This window comes from Mus musculus, chromosome 8 (genome assembly GCF_000001635.26).
Source record: "Mus musculus strain C57BL/6J chromosome 8, GRCm38.p6 C57BL/6J".
Taxonomy (NCBI): domain Eukaryota; kingdom Metazoa; phylum Chordata; class Mammalia; order Rodentia; family Muridae; genus Mus; species Mus musculus.
The window spans coordinates 14,367,027-14,392,960 of record NC_000074.6 but is presented as its reverse complement, the minus strand read 5'-3'; the positions used below and the strand labels follow the sequence as shown (position 1 = coordinate 14,392,960).

Genomic DNA, 25,934 nt, shown 5'->3' with positions numbered 1-25,934 from the left:
TGAGGATCTCAGCACGCCCTTCTGCCCAACCTTCATTCCATAAGACGTGCGTTCCCTCTAAGAGATTCACATATTCGTCTGCAGAATCACAAGAGGAAGAACTCTGAACTACCTGGAAAACAACGGTCAAGTGTTCTTCAGATTGCCACGGCGGCATGATCGTAGGAAAATGTCTTGTCCTGGTATCAAGATTCCATCCACAGGTCTGGAGAGATGGCTTAGCAATTAAGAGCACTGACTGCTCTTGCAGAGAATCTCAATTTGATTCCCAGCACCCATGTAGCAATTTGTAACCATATGTAACTCCACTTTCATGGGGTCTGGCCTCCACAGACTCTGGTAACATGTAGTATACACACTATACACACATATGTGCAAGCAAAACACCCATACACATAAAATAATTCATTTTTTTAAAACTTAAGCATACTTTTGCCATGTTTCTTGGCATTTACTCAAGTGAACTGAAAACATTTTGCTCAGACAAGTTAACAATGGCAGTCCACAGAAAAACCTACACACTGGTATTTAATGTCACTTTATTTAGAATTGTCCAAGTTTGGAATCTACCCAGATGCTTTTCATGGGTGCATAGATGCGATGGTTAATCTTCATGGTCGACTCGATGTTAGAACATTTCCAACAAGGATTAAAGGTGGAGAGAAGACCTCCACCTCCCCCACCCCCAGTTTAATGTAGATGGCACTATGTCCTGCCCTTGGTCCTGAGATAAAGGAGAAAGACAGAAAGCCACCTGCACACCAGTATTCCTTTCTCTGATTCCTAACCTACTGAGATGTTAGCTGGTCACACTTCTGCCACCACAGGGACACCAGCTGCTGCGCCTTCCAGCCATGATGGGCTGTATCCTCAAAATAAATCCCCCCCCCCAAGTTTCTTTTGAGGGGAATTTGGTGACAGTAAAAATAAAAATAACTAACACAGTTGATAAACAAACCACTGGCCCTGAAGAGAATGGAACCAGCCAAAAAGTCAAGAAAAGACAGAAAGGAACCTCGCTGGTGTGTCTTGATAAGTGAAAGAGGCCACGCTAAAAAGACCACTCGCCATTTCCTTCAGACAGATAACATTCTAAGAAAAGCAAAGCTATGGAGATAATTACAGATCAGTGGTGTGCAGCTGGTCAGATGGCTCAGTGGGTAAGTCCTTAAGTTGGTAAGCAGTGCCTGCTTCCAGTTTAAACCCTGGGATCCTGGTAGCAAACGAGAGAACAAAGGACTGCGAGTTGTCCTCTGACCTCCATAGAAGTGATGTTTGAAAAGGGGGACATGTTCTGTCTCATTCGCCTCAATTCTTGTCCATTCTGAGAGTGTGAGCTAACTGCAGTGTTGTCGTGAGTTCTGTACCCATGCCAGCACTGTAACACCATGGTAAAAGTACTGTTAATATAATCACTGCAACAGAGGTCTTAGCACTTAGTGGCTGCCAGAAAGGAGACCATTTGTTAATCATGTTATCTACAAAACTTTATAGCCCCATGTGATTTAATAAAGTAAGTGAGTTGACTGTATGCGATCCTATTTTAAAATCCTAGTGTTGAGAATAATTTGTAAAAGGAAATACAAGCTGATGTAGTGACGATGGCTCCAGTGCAGAAGCTGCTCTCCAGCAGTGGCTCGCCACCTTCCTGATGCTGGGACCCTTTCATACGGTCCCTCATGTTGTGGTGACCCCAACCATAAAATTGTTTGCAATGCTACTTCATAACTGTAATTTTGTTATAAATTGTGATATAAATATTTTTGAGATAAAGGTTTATCAAGTGGGTCATAAACCACGGGTTCAGGACTGCTGCTCTGGAAGATTGAAAAAAAAAAAAAAACAAACAAAAATAAACATAAAACAAAAAAAACACAAACAAACCAACCACACCTGGAACTAGAAATTACCTCAATGCAAAATAACACCTGTGGCTTGCCAGCCCTGGCTTGGCTCACTGTGGTTAAAGTATCTTCTATCAGAGATGAACGTGAGATGTAAAAGTCATGGGGTTGAGGGTAGGAATCCTGACACACCACAAAGAAAGTCCCTAAAGCCAAGAAGACATCAACATTCCTCTGGAAATCACCTCCACAGCAGTCCACATGGAGACCTCAGGAACACACTGTCCACGGTGAGATCCAGCTCTGCCTGGGCTTTCTGACCCACACGGCTCTATCAGAAGCCCCTTGCTTGACACCAGAAAGTGCAGCTCTCAGTTCTACACAAAGTCCACTGGAGCCAAAGGCATATGCATTGACAGTATCCTTAATACAAACCATATCTCTTAGGAGAATGGGATAGTGAATAGACAGGCCTGGTTTCACGTTACTAAAAGAATAGCAAGGTCAAACTGAATTGTGGATCCATCCAACAAACACTCAACACCCAGGACAAAGGACTCTGCAGTACACCTGAAGAGTTTACAAAGGTCCGGGCTTTTGGCAATATCTTAATGAGGGTGTGTGTCTCAAAGATCTTTCTCACACCCAAGGACACCAAAGAAACAGTTCAGCAGACATCTTGTTGGGCCCCTGTGAGCTAATCACTGAGGGTAACTGGTGAAAACTTGGGAATGGTGTAGACAAAGAGGAAGTGAACGGAGGCTTCTGATCCTCTCCAGTGGCACTCATCCTCACAGCAAGAGGCCTGGGGAGAACCTCCTCCCTCTGAAATGCTTCAACCTACTGCACCAGCCCTTCGTGCATGCTTCAAGGGAGCTGGGTGTAAGGACTGACCCTGAGTGTGACTGAACTGGAACGAGACAGTCTCCCGAGAAAGCTCTGAATCCAGATCATTCAGCATCCAGATCCATGCAGTACCCAGCACATGTGTCTGCCCCCAACACCCAGGAAGCTCTGACTGGCCAAAAGAGAGCATGCAGGGGAGACGTCACACTCAAACATGTCTACCAGTATCCAATCTCAACCAGATTCTCAGTGTGTTTCTGAAACCCAGGTGCCAGCAGCCCTGTACCATGTAGCCTGCTTCTCTTTGGGGGTCATGTTAGAAAAGACATTCCTGTTCTGAAGAGCTCTTTCAAAAAACAAACAAACAAACAAACAAACAAACAAAACCCCTAAATAATCAAAGATCTTCATTTCACCGAGAGTCACACAGGCTACATAAAATTGAAGCATATACATATTCATTTCATTGACAACACACCCACACACTGAGATAGACATACTAGAAAAATTAATCTAAACTGCACACCACGGAAGGCACAGTGCAAACAGAGGGAGACGAGGAACAAAGCTCACAACTGCTTCTAGCTCCGTTCTACAGAATTTCTGGGTAAACCAGGCTAATGGAAGAGGGGAAATCAAATCTCGAGGAGAGGGAGCATCAAAGAAACAAACATGTGTGTGAAAGTCATGTGACCTGCAAGGCTATCAGAGTATGCTCGATGACCAAATGCCCCCTAAGTCAGAGCTGATGCAAGCAGCCAGCCTCGGGGCCTTGGGCTGCACCTGTGTAAGAAGTGGCTGATACCCAAGAAGGTGCCATGAAAAACCCAGCAGAAGGGACCCCCGATATTTGTCTTCAGGCATCTCGTAATCTGTGTGCTGTCTATCCACCCATGAGAGGATGTGGCAGGTGGCTCTAACTTGCCTCTGGTTGGCTCTAATGACATCTATAAGGGGACATTTCTGCTATTAAGCAAGAGTGAAAACCAAAGAACATGTAAATCCTCTCCTTCTGCCCTCTGTTGATCAGGGTCCAGTGTATAAGAAATAACACAGGGCACCCGGTGGGAACAGTCCATAGTTCTGGTGGAATTATGACCTGCTAGCACCCCACAAGACAGCCTGCTGATGGTCAGATCCACCTTCCCCATGCTATCCCTAAAATGGTTGTCAAAAGTGTCACCTGAACATGAGCAAGAGCTGTGTCTAAAGAAGGACAGATCACCCCATGCCTAGGACTGTCACAGTGAACAGGCCTCAATGTAGAGTGAGGGCAAATGGGCTCCAGTGATGGCCTTTTCATTGCTGCAGAGTGGTCTGTGTGTTCACAGAAGGGCAGCATCATACTCATATCCATGCATTTCACACGCCAGTGTAGGGGGGAGGGGGGCTTCCATGCTATCTCCCCTGCACTGTCTTTAGAAATGAAGGAAATTGTAAAAACAATGGGAGGTGACAAGAAAAATGTATGATTCAGTCTCTCTCTCTCCCCACCACTTCCCCCAGAAAGCATTAAAAATAAAATAAAAGTTATGTCTTTCATTTGCTCTGCCTTATTTTTTACATCTGTGTATCAGTGTTACAGAGTACTGCAGTGGTTCTCAGCCTTCCTAACGCTGGGATTCTTTAACACGGTTCCTCACGCTGTGGTAGCCTCAACCATAAAGTTATTTTGTCGCCACTTCATTAACTGCAATTTATCTGTGTTATGAATTGTAAATATCTGATATGCAGAATATCTGACCTATGACCTCCCGCAAGGGGGTTGTGACCCACAGGTTGAGAACTACTCGGTTTACTGGCAGTGAGGTGGGACCTAGCATATGAGAACGTGTATCTCTCCTCATGGGACCCAGATATGAAAATCGGCATCATCATCGTCATCCCCAACACATGGCCAGCTTGTTTCTGATGACCCTCACCTGCCCTCCAGCCAGGACTTTCAAGTAGCCTGGCCTAGCAAACGGAGACTGGGGACCAATCGCTCGCTCCTCCAGAAATATCCATCTGGGCTGCATCGTTTTTTTCCAGCAACTAAAAATGTTGTCACCATGTCAGCTGCAACAAATGTGTGTGTCTGAAGCACAGAACAGTGCTATCTGTCATACTCTAGTGGGACATTCTTAGGCTTTGGTTTGGTTAGCAGAACTTTATTTCCATGACTTACCCCATAAGTCTTTCAAGGTCTGGACCCAGGCAAGGTACGAGAAGCAGCACCCAGCCTACGTGGCGCCCTGGGACTCTGGGCTGCATGGTCCCACTGCTTTGTCTTGGAGTACTGTCTTTAAAGATCAGCAAGGTACATTTCCAGAAGGAGCAGTGGCAGCAGGTCTGCCCAGGGGTAAGATGCCATCGTGTCCCAGCCTACGGCGATACTTCACACGATGAGCTGAACCTTCCTACACTGGTCATTGACCAACAGGCTAGAGGGCAGGTGAGGGTTAGCAGAGCCAAGCTGGGCAAGCTTTGGGGATGATGAGGATGTTGAGTCCCATGTCTAGGCCCCATAAGGAGAGAAACAAATTCTCATGGGCTAGGTCCCACCTCACTGCCTGTAAACCAGTGGCTCTCAACCTGTGGGTCATGACCTACCTGGGAGTCACAGATCAGATATCCTGCATATCAGATATTTACATTATGAATCATAACATTGCAGAATTACAGTTATGACGTATCAATGAAATAATTATATGGTTGCGGGTCACCATAGCATGAGGAACTATATTAAAGAATTACAGCATTAGGAAGGTTGAAACTGGGTTAGGGACAGGATGAGAAGTTCTGCAGCCGGTCTACTGGCCCTTCTCTTTCTCTGTCCTCATCTCCTTCGATTTATTCCTTCACGTTCTTTGCACTGATAATGTCCTCTCTAGTATTAGGGAAACACTGCTGCCTAGTGATACAGCCTTAGCTATGACCACATAGCCATGAGAATGGTCCAGTTCTCAGAAGTAGAGCCACTGGATGCTCATGCGGAGATGAAACACTGGGAACTCTGTTCTTTGCTTGTGAGACTACAGAAGCCTATGGTCACCTTGAGGGACAACTTGGAAGACTCCTACAAAACTGCACATACCCAGACCCTGACCTCGTCTGGCTGGGCTTCTCAGAATTTACCCAAAGAAGAATTCATCCATGCAGTCTTCTCAGGAGACTCTCAAAAGCTTCACTCACAACTGACCCATTGGACATCCTTTAGCGGATGGATGGCAAAGTGATAATCTATCTAGAACATCGCTCAGCACTAGAAAGGAATGAGCTAGAGTCTCGGGACATTAATAAGGGTTAGATTTGAGCCAGAAGGTACCTGTCCCAGGTAGCACATATAGTGAACAGGTGGCTACAAAATCCTGCCCTCAGAATGATGGGAGAGGCCCAGCTTGGTGCCTTCCACCCTGCAAATATACAGAAAGGGAGCAAGATACAGCTATCGCCCACCAAACCCAAACACAGCAAAGGTGAACTGGTCATCTATACAGATTCCAGAGCAGCTAGGCTCCAGACCCAGGTGCCAAGGACTCTTGGTCCCTTTGCTAGGAGCCAAGAAACCACTGTGGCCACAGAAATGTCTAGGTGTTGGTGACTATTTGGAAGTGTGACTTGGTTTCCATGCTGCCTAGCTTTTGTCAACCGGACACACGCTAAAGTCATTTGGGAAAAGTGAGCCTCAATTGAGAAAGTGCCCTCGACAGATTGGCCTATGGGGCCAACTTTTATTTTTTAAATCAAAGATGAATGTAGAGCAGCTCAGCTAATTGTGCAAAGTGTCATCCCCTGGGTTGGTGGTCCTGATTTGTATAAGAAAGCCAGCTTCGAAATCCATGAGGAAGTCATAAGCCAGTAAGTAGCATTCCTCCAAGGCCTCTGCTTCAAGTTCCTGCTCAAAGGTCCCTACATTGAGTTCCTGCCCTGACTTCCTTCAGTGAAAGAATGACCTGGGAGCTGCCATCTGAAATACATCCCATTCTTCCCATTCTTCCCGTGTTGCTTCTGGCCACGGTGTTGATCACAGCAACAGACAAGCGTTGCTGAAACACCTACTAGAATTCACTTCTGGGAACTCCCTGTTGTTCTTTCCTGCTTCAGAGGAACTGCTTACAGAAGATGAGGGCTCTCACTAGAGACCAAACCAAATGCTAAGGACAATGGGTGGAGGGAGCTGTCCTTGCTAAGCCATCCTGCACTGCGACCCAGCGAACATGCTCAGGTGACAAATCAAACCCTTAGGTGTAGGACTGGGACAAGGAACTCAGGAAAGGTCCAAGGAGGTCTCCATGTGCTCACAGAGGCCACTATCTCCTCTTAGACTAAAAATCGCAAATGGCTTAAGAAGATATCTTAGAATTCTTAAGAGTCCAAGTTACTCAGATGCACTAACCTATACTACTATGGCTGTGTGTGTGTATGTGTGTGTGTGTGTGTGTGTGTGTGTGTGTATGCATGCCACAGCTCACGTGTAGAGGTCAGGTGGAGGTCAGAAGACTATTTTCAAGAGTTATTTCTCTCATTTCACCATCTGAGTCCTAAGTATCAAACTTAGATAATCTATCAGGCTTGCGGGCTAGTGCCTTTACCCATAGCCATGTGGCCAGCCCTGGACTATACTACTTGTGGACCCCGGCAATCAGGACTCTCAGTCTCTGTTATCAAAGAAGCATGTACAAGAGTGAGGGAACAGGCACAGGATGGTCTGAGAAGGTGGTGCATGCCTGAGAGACACTGCATTAGAAGGAAGACATAAGCAGAGGCTTCCCGTGACCACCGCTGAAAGGTTGCACGGGCAGATCTCTGCAGTTTTGGGATCAATGCCGAGGCTCGACCTCAAGGCATGCATTTGCAACTCAGAGGCCACACTGTCCAAAGGACGTTAGATTCCAAACTAGAGAGAGGAGGGTTTCGCCACAAAAGAGAAACAAAAAGTTCTTGAGGGGCTGTTTTACCTTTGATCCTAGGGAGCAACATGCTTTTAACCAATATATGCAGACAAGAAAGACATTTCACAATAGCCATTCTTCACAGAGAAACGTTAAGACTTTTTTTTCCCTCCATGCTAGTTGGACGAAAATGCTAATTTTACTACCAGTCATGAATAAAATAATGATCTAATATGCAAATTTCAGGTAACAGCTGCATCTCCATAAACAACTTCCTGATTCAAAGTGTGAGAGCTCCAGCGTCAATGAGTGCTGTGTGCACAGAGCCCAGGGTGCATAACTGTGTTTTCAGCTGCTGGGTGCATAAAGGAAGCACACCATTAACATGTGGGGGTGTGACTGATTCAGAAATATCCCACACACTGTACACTGGCTGGAAGCACACAGTGCGTAGGTGTCTGCTGTTATCTCAATGGCAACAGTCATGCCAGCATCCTTCCTAAGTACCCTCTTACCTCCTCTGACATCTGTAGTTCTTCCTCAGCAGCCTTCCTTGCCCCTTTCTCAGACCACCCGTGTGGGACATGGGGGATCAGGCTTGTGTAAGAGGGGGATAAAGCATGGCTTCATGGCATGATCCATGAAGAAAGATAATGCTGGAAAGACCATGTTTTCTAATACAGCACAGAGGACTGCAGAGCTCTGCTCCCACGGTCTAGGATATTGGGAGTTTCAGCAGCCTGCACTGACTGAATACTTCACGGAATTCAGCGTACCCCACTGAGGTGCAGACCCATTCACTGAAGGAGAAACAAAAAAATAAAACTCAGGGAGGAGAGATTGCTCAGAAGGGGAAAGAACAAACCTCACAAGCATGCAAGCCCAAGTTTAGTCTCCAGAATCTTTTTGGTTAAAAAAAAGAAGAAAAGCTAGATGCAATGTGTGATCCTCGCACTACTGCAGAGACAGCATGTGAGATAGGAAAACACGGCAGAAGCTCAGAGGCCAGCTGGAATACCCTATGCATGGCAGACAGAAGGCTGGCCCCGCCTTAACAAGGTGAAAGCCATGAACTCAGTCCCCAAAGTCAATCTCTGACCTCCATACATACATGGCACACTACTTACACACACACACACACACACTCCATGAAGTAAGTTTCAAAAATCAAAACTTGCATTTTATGTATATAAAATGACGCTAGTCTAGAAAGCAAAGGCTGCACATAGTTTGGAAGCCGTGTTTGAGACCACGAGAGAGAACTAAAGTTTGTCCAGAAAATACCTAGAGGCCTCAAACAGCATCACAGCAGGGCTGTGAAATGTCTGCCAGAGACCTGTGTGCACATGCTGTGGTTACATGTGGGTGAACACTGTCACAAAGTCATACTTCATTTCTACTGCCCCACCTTCTGCTTTAATTATATTGAACTGATTCGATTTAAAAAAAAAAAGTACACATTACTTAAATACACTTAGCACTGAGTAATGGATACATGTAAAGGCGGGGTTTAAACTTAGGGAAAGAGCCAGTGGCCTGCTTCTCTAGCAGATGTCTAACTGTGCTGTGATCTAAACGTCTCTCTAGGCTTACTTCCAGCAGCAACCTTCAACTTGGGCTACAAATCCAACCAAAGGCTGGGACATCCATGCAGTACTGGGATGTCGAGTGTGGTCCTGTGAGCTCTCTCGGGTGAAGGGCAAGGGTGATGGGTGGTTGTGGGTAATAAAATACTTGTTGCTCGATGAAGCATAATTTAAAGGGCTGGGTAAAGTCGAATGGACTGACCCTCACCTGGGAATAGACTTAAGGCTACAAAATTCCTCCTGGACACTGAGCTCCTGGAAGGTGACAGACCTGAGCTCTGGGGATAGAATTATGAATGAAGCAGTCGATATCCACCTGGAAACGCGGAAGCCAATGGCAGCTTCCCTCTGGACATGCTCAGTCCTTTGCAGCGTGCAAGTCCTCCCTGTGAAAACTCAGCCATTTATAACGGGGAATGTGTACAGCCAGCGACTACCCAGATGCGGAGGCAACAACAAGTCTCTTCGGTGCCCGGAAGGGGCCAGATGTGGCCAGATGTGGCCGTGCTCTTTGGAGAGGAGTGTTTCCTTTCCAGAGGGAAAGCAAGAATAAAACGGAACATGTCAAGGCAGAGTGAGAAGGAAGTGTGCGGAGAAAGACCACACCAGGCACACCTCATCTTCATCCCTGTGGCTCGCTCACCCAGAGGAGGCTGGGGACCAGCCACATCAGCTGGACCAGCTACACAGTTCCTCGCTGCAAAGGGGAAAAAAAAAAAAAACCTTCCTGGCTGGTGTGAAGCAGTTGGCTGGGTTCTCAGAGCTCCCTGTCAGACTGTGCACTCCAAAGCACGCTTTATTCAAAAGCTCAGCAAGTCCATGACACTTGCACACCATCTCCTCCTACAAAGCCAAGGAGGGCTACTTGGGGTAAGCGCGAAATTAGTGCTTTGGAAGGGGCTTTGGTTATAAAGACCGGGCACAGACAGCTCTTCCCAGCGGGTGTCCATCCCAGCACCTCTCCCCTCTTTCATCCTATTCAACTGCAGCTGGGAAGAGCTCAAAACCCTTTACTGCACTCAGCCACACAAAGGAAGCCCTCTCCGCAGGCTTCTCTCTCTTGCTAGCCTATGAAACACAGGTTTAATGACCTAAGGTCCCTGGATTTACTCATTCCCAGGGGATCACGGAACCCACAGCCCAGTTGCCACATCTTTGCTGAAATAAAAGGAGAGCCAGCCAAAACAGTGCTTGCATTACAGACTGCTCCAGTATCTGGTGACTATCGAAATGATGGTTAATTAGAGACAGAACTTGTCTGCCTAGGACAATGCTATGGTCCTGGATTGCTGTGCAAGACCATCTCCCCCAAGTCCCCCCAGAGAATGGAGGATGCTCCCTGGATTGCAGTGCTGTCTCCTGGCTGTCACTACCATCTATCAAGACATGAGTATTTCACTTACGAAAGCAGTACAACCCTAGGTCTATGAAACAGAGCAATGAAAGAAAAAAAAAAAACATAAAAAAAAAAAAACATGCTGCAAAGTACAGAGAGGTAAGCAGCTGTCGGTTTAGCTGGTCGAGTGCTGATCAGTTAAGTATCATTTCCCAGAGGCCACGGAACTAGTAAAGTCTACATCCAAGACACAGGGAAAGTGAGAAATGAGTCACCTTTGACTTACCGAAGCGAGACTCCTGCTGCACGCCTTGCAGCATCCGAATGTGAAGTGCAAGGCAGCTCCACAGCAGATGGGAAGCTATGCACGCAGAGGCACTTCAACCTCGCTGCAAAGGAAGGAGGAGGCCAGGGTGACCAAGTGAGTGGTCACAGCTCCAGTCAGCCTCGGCTTGGACTAGGCATCCACGGTACTCTGCAAAACAGGCACACTGCAGCACGGTGGCGGGCATAGGATCCCTATGCATGTCCCATATATTCAAGCGTAATAGAAAACATGGATCTGGAGTGGATTCCATGTGGATATGGGGGCTGCCTGGCACTGAGCGCTAAACGCAAGCTCTCTGCTGGTAACAAAATTAGCCATGGAGATGGACGCCTTGATTAGAGCACAGTGCTGTCCCCCGGGACAGCAATTACGGAGAGCAGGTGCTCTGTCTCTTGCTCTTTCAGATAAATGCCTATAATCTCATTTCACAAACGATCCCTATTTAGACAGGAGCCACCTATTGTGATGATATCATTTGCTCTAGTAGCCATAAATGGGCAACTTCCTACGAAGCGTCACAGAGCTGACGACACAGGTCTTCATAAAAGTGAGTGGGCAGGGTGTTCGGAGAGGCCCGTCTACACGAGCAACTCATGCTGAAGATTCCAAGCGCCCTGGCATCTGAGAAGTTGCAGGGGAAAGAGGCAAGCCTTCCACTCCAATCTTTCAGTATACCGGACTGGGCTAAGAACCAACTGTAAGCAGGAGGGGGAATGGGAGGGCAGACCAGAGACCGCTGGCATCTACACATCCTTACACCTGCTTCAGTTGCAGGTGTCCTGGTAGAAAATAACCTGATCACTTATGTTTGAAGTACAGAAACTCCACCCGAGGAGGCAAACATTACACACAAGAATCCTAGTAGAGTTAAGGGTGTGATCTGGTAAAGATAATGAGAACCTTATGTGCCCAGTGGATGGCCAAAGGACTATGCCTAAAACCTCATAATAGCAAAGTAACTTTCTCTAAAAGCACATGCAGAATAACCAAAGAGCTTGGGTTTATTAGAGCTTTGGATTCCTCCACCGACATGTCTACAGAGACAGTGGCTGGTGATGACCAAGGATAAGAGAATAGCCATTGAGCCTGGCCACTGTGCAAATACTGCAGGAGACATTCAGAAATACTGTCCTAGAAAAACCTCCCTGGATCTCCCTGAATTACTCCAGTGGCCTGACAGCTCACTTGGAAAAGGCAGGGTTTCTGCTAGACAATTCACTATTCATAGTACTGGCTTAGGACAGGACACACTATGTTTGGACCAAATTAGACTAACATACTCCTTTAAAGTACGTTGTGGCTCAACCATTTAAGCTGCAAAGTTTATAGTGTGCTGCTACTGGTCTGAGGGAATGTGCTTCCGGACCCCAGTGGGGAATCTGTGTTGAGGTTACTCAGTGTAAAGGAGTAGCCACAGCAAAACCTTGCTTTAATATTCATGATATGCGTACAGTAAATCTGGGCTGGAGAAATAACCCAGCAGTTAAAGAGCACCAACTGCTCTTGGAGAGGTCCTGAATTCAATTCCCAGCAACCACATGGTGGCTCACAGCCAGCTGTGATGGGATCTGATGTCCTCTTCTGGTGCATCTGAAGACAGCTACAATGTACTCATATACATAAAATAAATAATTAAATATTTTTTTAAAAAAACCCAGTAAACCAATACAGATCTTCTTCAGTCTGCCCCATCAACACAGCAGGTTACTGGAAGGAATAACTAACTATACATACATATGCTTCCTCTCAGTGGACACTGAAGACCTCTTTCAGGAAAGTAAGCTCCTGCAATAGGATGTGCTCAGCAAGGAGGTTGCCTTCACCACTGGAGTAGGTTAAATGCCTTCCTCCACGCCCACCCTGCAAAGCTATGTCCACTTGGGTCCTCAGAATACCATATTATTGGAAATAAGTCTTTGTAGACATAATTATGGACCTTGAGATGAGATCACTCTCTAATTAGGGAAGACCAATGACAAGCATCCCAGGACACTGACATCAACGTGAAGACAGGCAAATTAACTAGACTGATGGTTCTATAGCCAAAGAACACCAGGATCTCCAGTCACCACCAGGTTGTGTAAAGAGGCGTGGAATGGACCCCTAGAAACTACAGAATGAACCATTCCCTCAGCTTGTACCTCACGTTCAGAGTCTGGCCTCCAGAGCCAAGAGAGAATTAGTACCTCCTGTCTTGGTCACCAGGCTACTGGCACTACTCCCTGCTAATCACTCAGCAGTCCATATCAGGCTCTGGAGTATCTCATAATGATACCACAGAGAAATGATGCAAGCGGGACTCAGATCTGGGATCTACACTTTGTTCACTAAAATGTCTTATCAGTGGCTCCTTGCTCTCTAGATGTTTCCTAGTTCATTGAAGACCACAGAAGTAGAGTCTCCAGTCATTAAAACAACTGACTCAAAGTCCAAAAAAAAAAAAATGATAGCTAATGCTATGTCCCTCTCCCCTGCTTACTAATGGAGTACATTTCTGCTTTACCTTCTTCTGGTGTTGTATCATTGCCCAGAATCCATGGTTAATGAATCCACCCACTACAGTTTCCATAAGTAGAAAGGACCCCCAGATAATATTGAAGTGGAAGGGTGGGGCCTGAGGTAATGATGAAGTGGGAGAAGGAGCTGAAGTTATAATGAAATACAAGATCAAAGGCTGGAGAGATGGCTCAGTGGTTAAGAGCACTTACTGGTCTTCCAGAGGTCTTGAGTTCAATTCCCAGCAACCACATGGTGGCTCACAACTATCTAGAATGAGATCTGGTGCCCTTTTCTGGTGTGTGGGAAGACAGCTACAGTGTGCTCATATAAATAAAATAAATATTAAAAAAAAAAGAAATACAGAGTGAGACCTGAAATAATGCTTACATGGAAGAGTGGAGTCTGGGTTAAGAATGACAATGGAGAGTGGGCCTTGGAGTAATGAATAAGTAGAGTAGAGGCACCTGATGTAATGACTTTACTCCAGGCTGTACCCAGGGATGAAAGGGTACAGCCTGGGGTAAAGTTGACACAGGTGAGTGAGGCCTAGAACAAGAAGTACCCTGGGAGGCACATGGGGTAAGGATGCCACTGTATGGTGGGATTTGGTGAGGAAACAGGATACAGCACTGCTGGCTTCACATTCACCAGGTTTTCTGCCAAGTGGTGGGAACAGAAGACAGACTAGATCAGAGCAAACCTAGTAAATTCACCAGAAGAAAGAAAGAGGAAGGTCCAACCTAGAGGAAGAGGAAAATCCAACCAGAAGGAAGAGGAAAATCCAGCCAGGAGGAAGAGGAAAATCCAACCAGGAGGGAGAAGAAAATCCAGCCAGGAGGAAGAGGAAGAAAATCCAACCAGGAGGGAGAAGAACATCCAACCAAGAGGAAGAGGAAAATCCAGCCAGGAGGAAGAGGAACATCCAACCAGGAGGAATAGAAAAATCCAATCAGGAGGGAGAAGAACATCCAACCAGGAGGGAGAAGAACATTCAACCAGGAGGGAGAAGAACATTCAACCAGGAGGAAAAGGAAGTCCAACCAGGAGGAAGAGGAACATCCAACCAGGAGGAAGAGGAACATCCAACCAGAAGAAAGAGGAACATCCAACCAGGAGGAAAAGGAAGTCCAACCAGGAGGAAGAGGAACATCCAACCAGAAGAAAGAGGAACATCCAACCAGGAGGAAAAGGAAGTCCAACCAGGAGGAAGAGGAACATCCAACCAGAAGAAAGAGGAACATCCAACCAGGAGGGAGAAGAACATCCAACCAGGAGGAAAATGAAGTCCAACCAGGAGGAAGAGGAAAACCCTTGTACTAAGGGTTCCCCAGGACCATGTGCTTTGCTCATCTGCCTCCTGAGAGCCTAAGGGACAGTACTATAAGGGACTTGTACCTTATTTCACAGAGGGAGGAACCAAACCACAACTGAGCCATCTGGATCAGAAGTGGCTCTAGAACTAATATGCTCCTGTCCAATACACAGTCCTATCTCATACAGAAAACAGAGACCAGCGTGGCCAGCGGCACACCAGGCCTGGTAAACAGTTGGGTTATCCTAGAGAGAAGGATACCATCGTAACCAGGGTGGCTGGAGGCACCTGACTTATGTAGGATCAGCAAAACACAGCTGGGAAGAGCTGTGGTACTGCCAGGGTTGGATTTCTGTATGACAGAGCCAGGTGTCTATGAACTCACCAATGCTGGCATGGTTGGGAATTCTGAGACATCTGTCACTTGTCTCTAATAGGAGCTCTGCCCACATCTTCTCAGACAAACACTCTCTTTCTCACTCGGCATCTAGTCCAGCTCTAATCATTAAATACTGAATAAAGATTTGCCAGAACCTTCCATGTTTTCCCGACGGCAGTTTCTCACCATCTCTTTTGAAGCAGACGTGAGTGCTTGTTTCTGTCAGGGAAACTGACAAAGCTCTTAGGAAATCTGCACAGAGCCCCACCAGATAGGATCCTTGATTTCTAAAGCGGTAGTCAGATAAATGCTTAACTATCACCAAGGAGTCATGGTCTCCCTCAGATTGACTCAAAACAACCATAGATGGACAAGCTCATCCACGGAAGAGCTTTAGTAAAACTGCCAACTTGAGTTGCTGACTGAAATCGGTTGTCAGCGAACTTTAAGAGGTCAGTATGACCACCCAAGTCAACCTCCTTTCCGTCCTTTGCTGACCTGACTCCCACTGCTAAAATGACTCCAGGTTGTTGATATTTCATTCAAGGCTGATTTGGAAATCACTGTTCATGGCTGCACAAAGCTATTCTCAGTATTCCATGGATGGATTTCACCACCCAGAGTGAGTTCTGGAGCTGGATGAAGCTTAATGTAGACTGCTGTGGCATTCGGGCAGGGCAGGGGTCATCAAGGATGCAGCCATTTCTTGCAGCTCAGCCCAGGTGACAACCTCCTTGTTAAGCACCCATATTAATTTCTTATCCCCAGGAGGAAAGACAAAAATACAAAAACAACACCCACTGCTAGTAAATTAGATCAAGAGACAACCACCTCCTGTGCAAGGCATTGTGAGGCTGAGTAAGGGTACAAAACATCTAGCCTCAGGACCACTGAGTTCCCTGAAGCTCGCCCTCAATAGACTTCAAGATCACAGGCTCACACAGAACCACAAGGAAAGGAAAGCCCATGCGCTCATGTTTTATGCAACCGCTGGTGTCTGGTGGTTCCTAATCCAGAATGAAGGATTTACAAACTGGTCCACAACAGAGTCGGAATGTCAACACCTTCCTTATTTCCGTAGCTTTGGTTTTGCTACATTAAATTAAAGATTAGCTGCCTTTTGGTTTTTTCTGGTAATACATTTTACCCTGTCTTGTTGGTATCAATGAACATTTTCACAATTTTCAGAGATAAAAGGCCACAGGCTGCTTGCAAATAAATCTCACTTGCAGCAAATCACCCCCAGAGGATCTGGTTTGCCTGGTCCCTGTTTACATGGCTGGAAGGCCAGCATGGATATGCAGGATGGAGATTCCTAATCTTCTTCAGAAACAGATAGGAGAAATCAAGACAGAACATAACCAGTGAATTACAAACAATAAATCAACCACACAGCTCTTAGGGTAATGCCATTTAAATGTGAAGGAGAAGGGGGTGATTAAACAATTAAGATTGATCCCCTTGTTTACAAACGATAATAAATAATAATACAGTGAACTTGGAGATACTGCAGCATTTGAATATCTGGTTAGCATACATTTCCTAAATACCAACTTTAACTGTGAGTATTAGAGTGAGCACATTTTAATTTATTTGTGTTTTGTGGTCACCTATATTAACAGCAATGGCTACTTGGATCATCTTAACTTCATGCCTATACAACGAGGACTGTGAGAGTCCTGGTGTCAAATTTATTCTCATATTAAGGACTTTCACGGGTTCTGAGCATAAAATTTCACAAAGATAGTTATCTACAGCTGCCAGGTAGTTTCCTAGAGTAAAATGGACAATTTAAGGTAGACTTTTCAACCCGATGGTGTGACTCCATAAGTCCTTAGGATTACCAAATGCCATGTCTCTTCAACTTCCTCAAAGGTAGTTACAGTTTCGACTCAGAGAAAGTGAAAGAAGGTTCATAGTGGGCTTAGAATTTATTTATCGCCCTGGTTGTTCAATGCTCTTGAAAATTCAGGAACATATTCACATTTACTCGCCTGCTCTGACATGGGCAATTTTCTTCTTCTGCAAGGGGAATACCAGAGCCCTGTGGGGGGAATTGCCACTTGTGGAGCTACTATCTGGCAAAAACAAACTTAACACCCAGCTTGCCCTGGCCAGAAGGTACAGCCTAAGGCACAGCGGAAGTGGGATTCCTCTGGTATATCAACCACAGCCCAACCCACCTTGACCCAGCTTTGGCCTACAAGGCACGTGATCTGAAAGTCAGGTCTAATATTCTGTTGGTTTAGAAATATATAAACCTTCTCTCATCCTTCTGCAATCTTATTTAACCAAAAGAGAAGACAAATGGCTCCTTGAATTGTAGATTCAAACTTCTAAAAGCCCTAAAATTAAGACCAAAAAAAAAATTAGTGAGTAAACTAAGAAAGTGAAAAGAAATAATACAAAGAACCTGAAACGAAGCATGGGAGACACAAAACTCAACCTCCTGGACAGAAATGGCAAAGGCTTGAGAAGTAGAAAAACACACAGGTAAAATCACAGACATGGCGAGAGGCCTGGTCTTCTACAAAGGCCAGGGCACTGTGAGAGGCGTAGTCTTCTACAAAAGTCAGGCCTTCTACAAAAGTACTCCATATACAAACACTTGAAATGCTACTGGGTGAAAATCATAACTGGGAAAAGCATGGACAGGTTTATAGCTGTTTGTGTTCTCTAGTGCTGTTCAGAATTATTCAGTATATGACAGAGAGCTACCCTGACTAGGATGGTCATTCCTGGCAGAGACTAGATTTGGGGGTACCAACTAACATGGTCCCCCCAGGACATATGCTTCCTGCATTTCACATCACCCAGAGCCTGCTAAGATGACCTCATGGTACCTTTCCAAACATTCTTTTATACGATAGACATACAATTGCTGTTCCCCTCATCTGAAGACCAAAAACACCAGGAAGCCATTGAATGTTTCCAAGTTACTGTCCCAAGTTAAGGAGAAAATGCAATCAGTTTGCCAGTTTGACAAGTTGAAGATAAAATTCTTAATGAACCCAACTCTGCTGTGTGTTCTAAAAATGCATCCTGTGGTTAAATAACACAAGCTGTGATCATCTGGTTTTACCTAAAATGTCCGTTGCATGAGGTTAATTCTTAGCCCAATGCTTTGGGGAAGATCAATACTTGTAAACATCTGAAATGTTCATCATAGCACAAGTAACATTTTCCGTGTATACCCTTAACATCTGTTGCTATAGGAGCAACCTCTATTTAATTTTGTCTGTGCATTACTGTTCAGTGAGGAGAGACTATTGTTGTGTGTTACTGGATAAGTAAGAAGGCTGTGATTATTTTCTTCTGCTGCTTTTACTAAAGCAAATAAAAGCATTAATGAAAACATTTGATAATAGAAAGTCTAGGGAAGTTATGTTTTTCCTTTGTCACTTGGTTATTTAGAAGTAGCTCACTCTCAGTGCCTAGAAAAGTTTTTTAAACTTCAGCAATGCAGTACAAGAACAGCAATACTTCAAACACCGAAAATCCAAATATTCCTAACCATCTTCATTTCTGCTGAGAACAGTGCTTTTTTTTTTTTAACTTAACTTAAACAGTCAACGATTATCCAATTATTTCAGTGCAAAAGAGGGAGAGAGGAATGAAAGATGATAAGTATGTTTTATTTAATTATATATTAATAAAGAAATCCATGGAATATACAAAACCTTGTAGAACTATAATATATTCTCATAACAGTCTGAGACAACTCATTTAATACAGACTTTAAAACAGTAAAACTTTCTAAAAAAAAATCCTGGGTTTGAACACATGGTTCAAACATCCATGCACAGATTTGTGGGTATAAATGTGTTTAATATATGCCTACCCCAGTCCAGAAAACAAAATGTGCACCAATAATTCAGTTCTCCAGGAAATGGTGATGCTCATCTTGGGCTACATTTTCAGCCCTTTGAGTGTGGAGAGATCCAGGCAGTAACTAATGTTAAATGAACAGAATAATCAAGAGTCAGGGCAAATTTGCTGATGAACTTACCACACAGCTCATTCCATAAAAATGCCTCCAAAATTAAAATTCCTCAAAAAAAACAAAAACAAAAACAAAAACTTCCTTCTTTTGAAAAACAAACTCAATTGCTTTGGTCAAAAAAAAAAAGTCGTGGTGATTATAACAGAAATGAAATATTAAAGTTTGGGTTCTTAAGTATTATAATGATTTTTTTTTTTTTTTTTTTTTTTTTTTTTGCTGCTTACTATCCTGCTCTAGCTACTTGCTTTGTTGCTATGGCAACATGCTGCTAGTATCCAACATTTGAGGCTGTGAGACTATGTATGCTTCTTGACAATCACACCCAGGAACTATATATTGTTTCTTAACACCATACATAGCCACCAAATTCCTATGGCTATCGAGTCTCCACTTCCTGATTTTCCAAGACAAAACCATGATTCTTGATCCTTTCTCTCCAAGGGTTACATAAAGCTTTCCCACTTCCTGTGTGACTGCCCTCAAAGGCTCCAGGCTGCCCGAGACCAGAACAAGGTTTAGTGGATCTCCTCTTCCACCCAGATTCTCTGTCTGGGGAGCCTGGCTTCCTTCTGAGTTCGTGACTCCCTTAGTTTGAGCTTGTATGAAATCCTTTATTGCCTGTTACCCTAAGCCTCAGTTCACAGCAATTTGATGGTGAAGGCACTTACATACTAGAAACCCGAAGAAATCAAACAGTCACAATTTGCCCAAGTGGATCTGCCTGACTGCAAGGAGACACAGTTCCAGATACAACTCAGTACATCGGGCTCCATGGCATCCATTCCTACCATGACTCTTTCCTGCCACTCCGAATTAAAAAGCACACAGTATCATTTTAACATAGAAAGAATTTCATGTTTTCTTGTTTGTAAATATAGGTGCTTATTATTCAAGTGTAGGTGTGAACATCAATTACCTTGACAATGATACGAACGGTTAGGAAACAGGTTAATTAGGACCACTGTTAAATTGATCTTGATAGATTCCTATATGTGTTTAACCTGCTCATTGCTTGGTTTCTGAATAAGCAGGCACTTGGGGGAAGGAAAATGAGTCTGAACATCACGACTGTGCATTCATTATAACCAGTCCTGGCCTCCTAACAGGCTCTGCTATTGTCCAGTGTGTTCTAGGTGTTTTCAGAAGTCTAACAGCCTCTGGAACAAGCCTTATAGCTCATTTATAAGCAAGCCCACTGTAGATAACAAGTCCTAAGAGTCCTCCCTGTGGTTACCTAGGTAAATCATTCAAATTGCCAGGTCAGTCACAAAAGGGCAGGAAATGCCCGTGTAGTCTTCTTTCATGCTTTCATCCTTCAAGTCTAAGTCAGAATGCTCTCTCTGCCTGGATCCGGGGACAGTCAGTCACAATGGACTCTGCCACACAATGCCTACAATGTAAAATTTACTCAAAACATCACTGTCCTTCCTTTCCTGTTCCCTTTCCTAAATCTCTGGGCAAACATGTCCCGTCACAGTGCTGCCTGCCTTGCATTAAAATGACCTATAACGCTATTTCTCTCTCACTGTGTTCTAGGTTGGGGGTTGCAGCTCATTTAACTGTGAATACTGATGGCACCTGATGTGGTCCCTTATGAAAAATAAGTCTTAGATTTGGAGAAAAGAAAAAGGAAACAACCGAGGAAGGTAAGGAAAGGGTTGTAGTGTCCTACTGAGAGGACATGGCTGCAGACACCACCCAGAACTGATGGGACAGCCCCACCCCAGGGAGGCTTGGGATGGGCGGGATGGGCTGAGTTCTCCTTCCTCTGGATGCTGAAAGGAAGAATGGCCCTGTAAGGAACCCAGCAGCAGAAGCCTGGCCCCGGAAGGCACTGCTGTATGATGTCCCCACAGAGGTCCGGAATCCACAGAGCACTGAGCATGCCTGATGTCGCTTCACTGTGTCTCTTCATAGGCTCCCCACACAGATACCACCAGGGAACAGAGAAAACACAAACTCACTCCATCCCACCACAGATATCCAGACAAAGTCCTGACAGTGAGCTGGCTCAACACCAAAGTCCCTGAAGACAATGTAAGGCAGCAGTTCTCAACGTGTGGTTCGTGATCCCCAAACAGGCACTTATGTAATGATTCATAACAGCAGCAAAGTTACATTTATGAGGTAGCAAATAAAATAATTTTATGGTTGGGAATCTCCACAGCATGAGGAACTATATTAAAAGGTAGCAACATTAGGAGGGTTGAAAATCATGGATGTAAGGAGTAAACTGCAAACAACCTGAATATTAAGAGGTTTGGTTTTAAAAAGCTATCTCATGTTCATGGAACACCATATAACCATTAACTTCATGTAGAGTAAGAACATGAGCAATGGCACTTCTGTGTTTATAAGTTAAGATTAGTTTTTAGAAGCTGTTTGAAACTGTACTCACACCATTAGCTTCTTTGTTCTCTGAAATGAATAGACATATGGATTTGTAGGTCAACAGTCATGTATGTGTTCATGTGTCTATTTGTAGAACTGAACTCAATGTGCACATATCTGTGTTCATGCATGGAAGAGCATATCCATTTCTGAATTTGCATGTACATGGTCATATTTCTATGTGCACATTTCTATGTGAAATTTTTTTGTGTCTGTGTCTACATTCATGTGGGCTGTATGCCAGTCTTTATGCATGCATGTATCTATGTTTAGTCTACATTCATGTGTCATGCACATGTCTATATTCATGTAGGCTATGCCAGTGTTTGTGCAGGCATGTGGCTATGTTTATATACATGCCTGCACTCACATAGATTATGTCAGTGTTTATGCATGTATGGGTCTATGTGCACGTGTGTATATTCATATTGTTTGTGTATATGTTTCTGTTTACATGCATCTGTGTTTGTGTGTTCTTGCACTGAGGTTTATGCATAGGTCTCTGTGTACATATGTCTGTACTTCTGCTCATGTTTATGTATTTGTCTCTGAATACACATATCACCATTCATGTGTTTTGCACTCATATTTATACATGTGCCTCTGTGTACACATATCTCTATTCATATGTTTGTGTTTATGTGTGTATGTGCACACACATCTACACTCATATGTGTGCCTGTGGGGTTTTTTATTATTATTCAGAAATTAAATCTTGAAAACTACCTCTTGTGGCTATTTTGTAGTGGTAGAGAGTATTTTCTTTTTCTGCATAGCTGATCTTTATAAACTAAAGAATATTTAGACAACCAGAAAAAAAACCTACAAATTTGATTTTCTTACAAAGAAGGAAAGGAAAACTAAGTTTTCTCTCCACGAGGAGCTAAAAAGGGTGTTTACAAAAAGCCATTCAAACACTGTTTGCTGGCCACACACTCACTCACTGAGGTGCCTCGGTTAAGGAAACCCTCTGGAGCGAGCCCCAGAAGAAAATCCCTGGATGAGGACACCAAAGTCTGTGACTTTCAAGGCACTAAAGCTATAGGGACACTTTCATTTTCGATGGTTACATATTAATACTTCTCACAATTCATTTTAAAAAACTGAGTTATTTAACAGATGAGAGCTATAAAGACCCCTGTGGTAGTCTATACCCAATGCAGCACACCTCAGTAACTGTCTTCCAGAAGGCTACTGATGAAGTCCTCAGACCCTTCACCCCAAACCCATTTTTACATAGGTATACTTTATGAGATCTCATCCCACTGTGAAGTAGTTTCACAGTGACAAACATTCGTTATCAGCCCCTTATCAATGGCGTTTGCATATTCTATAACTCACCACACTTCTTGAAACTCAGTTCCAACTGTGACTCCAACAGGAGAATCATAGCTTTTCCCACCCTTTAGTCTGCTCTTGTAGTTTTAAATATAGTTGTGAAATCACTTAGTCATATTTATAGGCACACTGAAATTTAAAGTCACAGAGCCCCCTGGAGAATAGCTAACAAGTTCCTTATTTTATAGAGCAAAGGAGAGACAAACGAGGGGAAGGGATGTATTCCCAGATCTCCCATCATGGTGGCATAACTGTGGGCACAGCAGATTTACCTGGTGTCCTGTCTAGACCCAGAGTCATGTGACCCTCCGAAGCAGTGCCTGGGTGCCCAGGTGAGCACATTAGTTTGTGCATGTGTATCCAAGTACAGCCAAGTAAGTCACAACAGTGTCCTAATCACTAGAGTTATCCTAGGGATGCACGGGCAGGATGCAGGGGCAGGGTGGAGGGGCAGGATGCTGTTGGAGTTCAAAAGGACCATCTTGGAGATGAGAGCAACCTTAGAGGCTTCAGAAGAGGCTCTGTCAACACTCCGGCGTCAAGTAGTAAGACCATAGATGCCATCACTAAGATAAGAAGCACAGAGGCTCTGCAAGTAGAGCAGGCTTTTAACAGTTCTTCCTTTGCCCTCTTCTCTAGCTAGGACTTTTGCAGTCTCCATTGTGGTGTCCATGGTGTAGGTATAAAAACCTCACAGGACCAAAGTCAAACAGGAACGTGTATTAATCCATATGTTCTTCATACATTCCCCATATCAGTTTCAAAGATATTTGCTCTTCAGGGTGAGGACCTCAGGCCGCAGAAGTTGAACAACTTGCTCCAAGTCAGTTACTAACTGAAATTAGATCCAAGCAGACTGGCCTCTGAACTTGTATACCATCGTCCCCACATGCCCTAAGATTTTTAATCACAGAAGAAAAACCAAACTGCTTGCCATTACATAGGTCATAGAGATCTGTGTGATAAAAACCAAGAGCCAAAAACAGGATATCAAAGACAACATGTATCGAATGTTTATACTTCCCAGAAGGCAAACGGCCAAAGCTTATTCGTCAGATGACTGTTTAAAGCGTGGGGCCTTTGGGAGGTGATGGGGCTATGGGGGACAGAATGTTTCTTCATCCAATCCACCTCATTGAGAAAGCAAAAAGACATTACAAAGACCCAGGAAGCAGGCCTCTCTAGACACCGGACCAGTTGGTACCATGATCTAAGGCTTTCAGCCTCCAGAACTGTGAAAAGCCGGTGTGTGGCTTTTAAACAGCCACCCTGTCTGTGCTGTCCATCACAGCAGCCTGAGTGAACTAAGACAGGTGTCAAAACAACAACAGGAAGAGAGTGTTCTTTTCAGCAGGCAGTTCTAGGACAGCCAGAAAAGCGAGAGAGAGAGAGAGAGAGAGAGAGAGAGAGAGAGAGAGAGAGAGAGAGAAGAGAAGAAGAAGAAGAAGAAGAAGAAGAAGAAGAAGAAGAAGAAGAAGAAGAAGAAGAAGAAGAAGTTGCATCTGAAACCTCACATCACAACTTTATTAAAAATAAATAAAGGAAAACAACAACAAACAAACCAGCAAACCCCCTTAGGCCTGGGTGTAGGAGCCACAGAACTCAGAACGCAGCCCAAGAGCTGCCCCTGGTGGACAGAGGTTAAACAGGGAGTTTTGAGACAGGGCACTGCAGGCACAAAGGACATGGGAACTAGCCTTAAGCAGAGCTGAAACTCTTGTGCTGCAAAAACACCGAAATACAGCAAAAAAAGAAAAAGAAAACCCACAAAATGAGAGAAAATGTCTGAAACCCCTATAAATAACGAGAGGGCCTATATCCGGAATATTTAAGTATCTACAGCTCAATAACAAGACAATCGCTTTCAAATGGACAGAAGAATAAAGTCATTTCTCGAGAGATGAGACATATGAGACAACATGCTGTAGACAGAAGCTGCCGCTGCAGTACAGTGCCTCACTCTTTCTAGGGCACCTGCAATGCAAAGGGCACACTAACCACCGCTATTAGGGTATAAAGAAATCCAACTCCATCTGTTACCAACATAAACGGAAACGGGAGCCACGAAAAGCAACCTGGAGAGTGATCAATAAAGCAGACCTGCACCATGACCCCACACAGTCCTCTCCCAGCTATATCTAAGAGTAATTAAGGCATGTACAGGATGCTTAGACCAGCATTGCAGATAACAGGGGAGAAAAAAAGAAAAACAACCACTGGCTAGTGAGCGGGTAAACAAACATTCAAATCAGTACCTGAAAGCAAGCAAGTACGAAAGCAGCTTAAAGCATGAATAAACTCTGCAATCCTTTCCTACTGAGAGAAGCCAGACCCCACAACCGTTTATTGTGGGCTTCACCCAACACAGAATACCCAACAAATGCACTACTCCATAGATGTAGGAGGTAGATTTACCTGCCAGCGTTGCTGGTCTGGGAGTGCTGCAGCAGCTGCTAATGGGTCTCAGATCTCTTTTGGAATTGTAAAAAAAAAAAAAAAGAAAAAGTGATCAAATTTATCATCTGATAATGCAGCACAGTGTTTTCAATATACTAAAAAAGCAACGAATTTGATGTTTGAAACAAGTGGGTTTTATGTTGTGTGAACTAATTTCAAAAGGATATTTAAAAAAAAAAAAAAAAGTTATGCCGCCACATACTAGAGATAAAGACAAGGTGCACGCCAGGCTGCCGAAGCCCTGAGCACAGGGAACATCTCTCAGCACTTACTGTGAATAAGGCCGTAGCCCAGGGGGTTGGGTAGAAAACAGAGGCGGGTCTGAGATGAGGTCCACATTCAGCAGGACACCTAACAAACCAAGTCTCCTTCTACAAGCAAGTCTGTTAATAGGAAGCTAGATGGAGAGACGACTAAAACTGCCATTTGCCAAAGGGCCTTAGGCTACTGTGCAAGCAGTGACAGCAGACAGGAGTCGGTCACTATCACTTCATAGCCATTCGCAGAACCTGCCAGCCATGTCACTCTACTGAGACCAAAAACATGAACATATACAGTATGAGAAGTCACTAAACCCTGTCTGCTGTTACTTGGGCCCTCTGTAATTCTTTCTTCCTTCCCTTCCTTCCTTCCTTCCTTCCTTCCTTCCTTCCTTCCTTCCTTCCCCTCTTCCTTATCCTCTTCTTCCTCCTCTCCCTCTCTCTTTATCTCTTTTCTCTCCCCTCCCCCTTTCCTTTCTCC

General features: G+C 44.4%; 1 protein-coding gene across 6 annotated transcripts in view; it reads right to left on the bottom strand.

Annotated features, from left to right (window-relative positions):
• Dlgap2 (DLG associated protein 2) overlaps positions 1-25,934 on the bottom strand; it is a 757,651-nt gene that overhangs the window by 460,466 nt on the left and 271,251 nt on the right. For 2 of the 6 annotated variants that reach the window (XM_030243530.1, XM_006508782.4), the window contains exon 1: positions 10,773-24,141. The exons of 3 other annotated variants lie outside the window; for them this stretch is intronic. Coding sequence is in view for 1 of the 3 variants with exons in the window: in XM_006508782.4 (XP_006508845.1) it covers positions 10,773-10,806 (34 nt within the window). In the remaining 2 variants the exon portion in view is untranslated. Of the gene's footprint in view, positions 1-10,772; positions 24,143-25,934 lie in introns of those variants that run through there. One more of the 6 variants, XM_006508781.4, reaches the window with a different exon arrangement.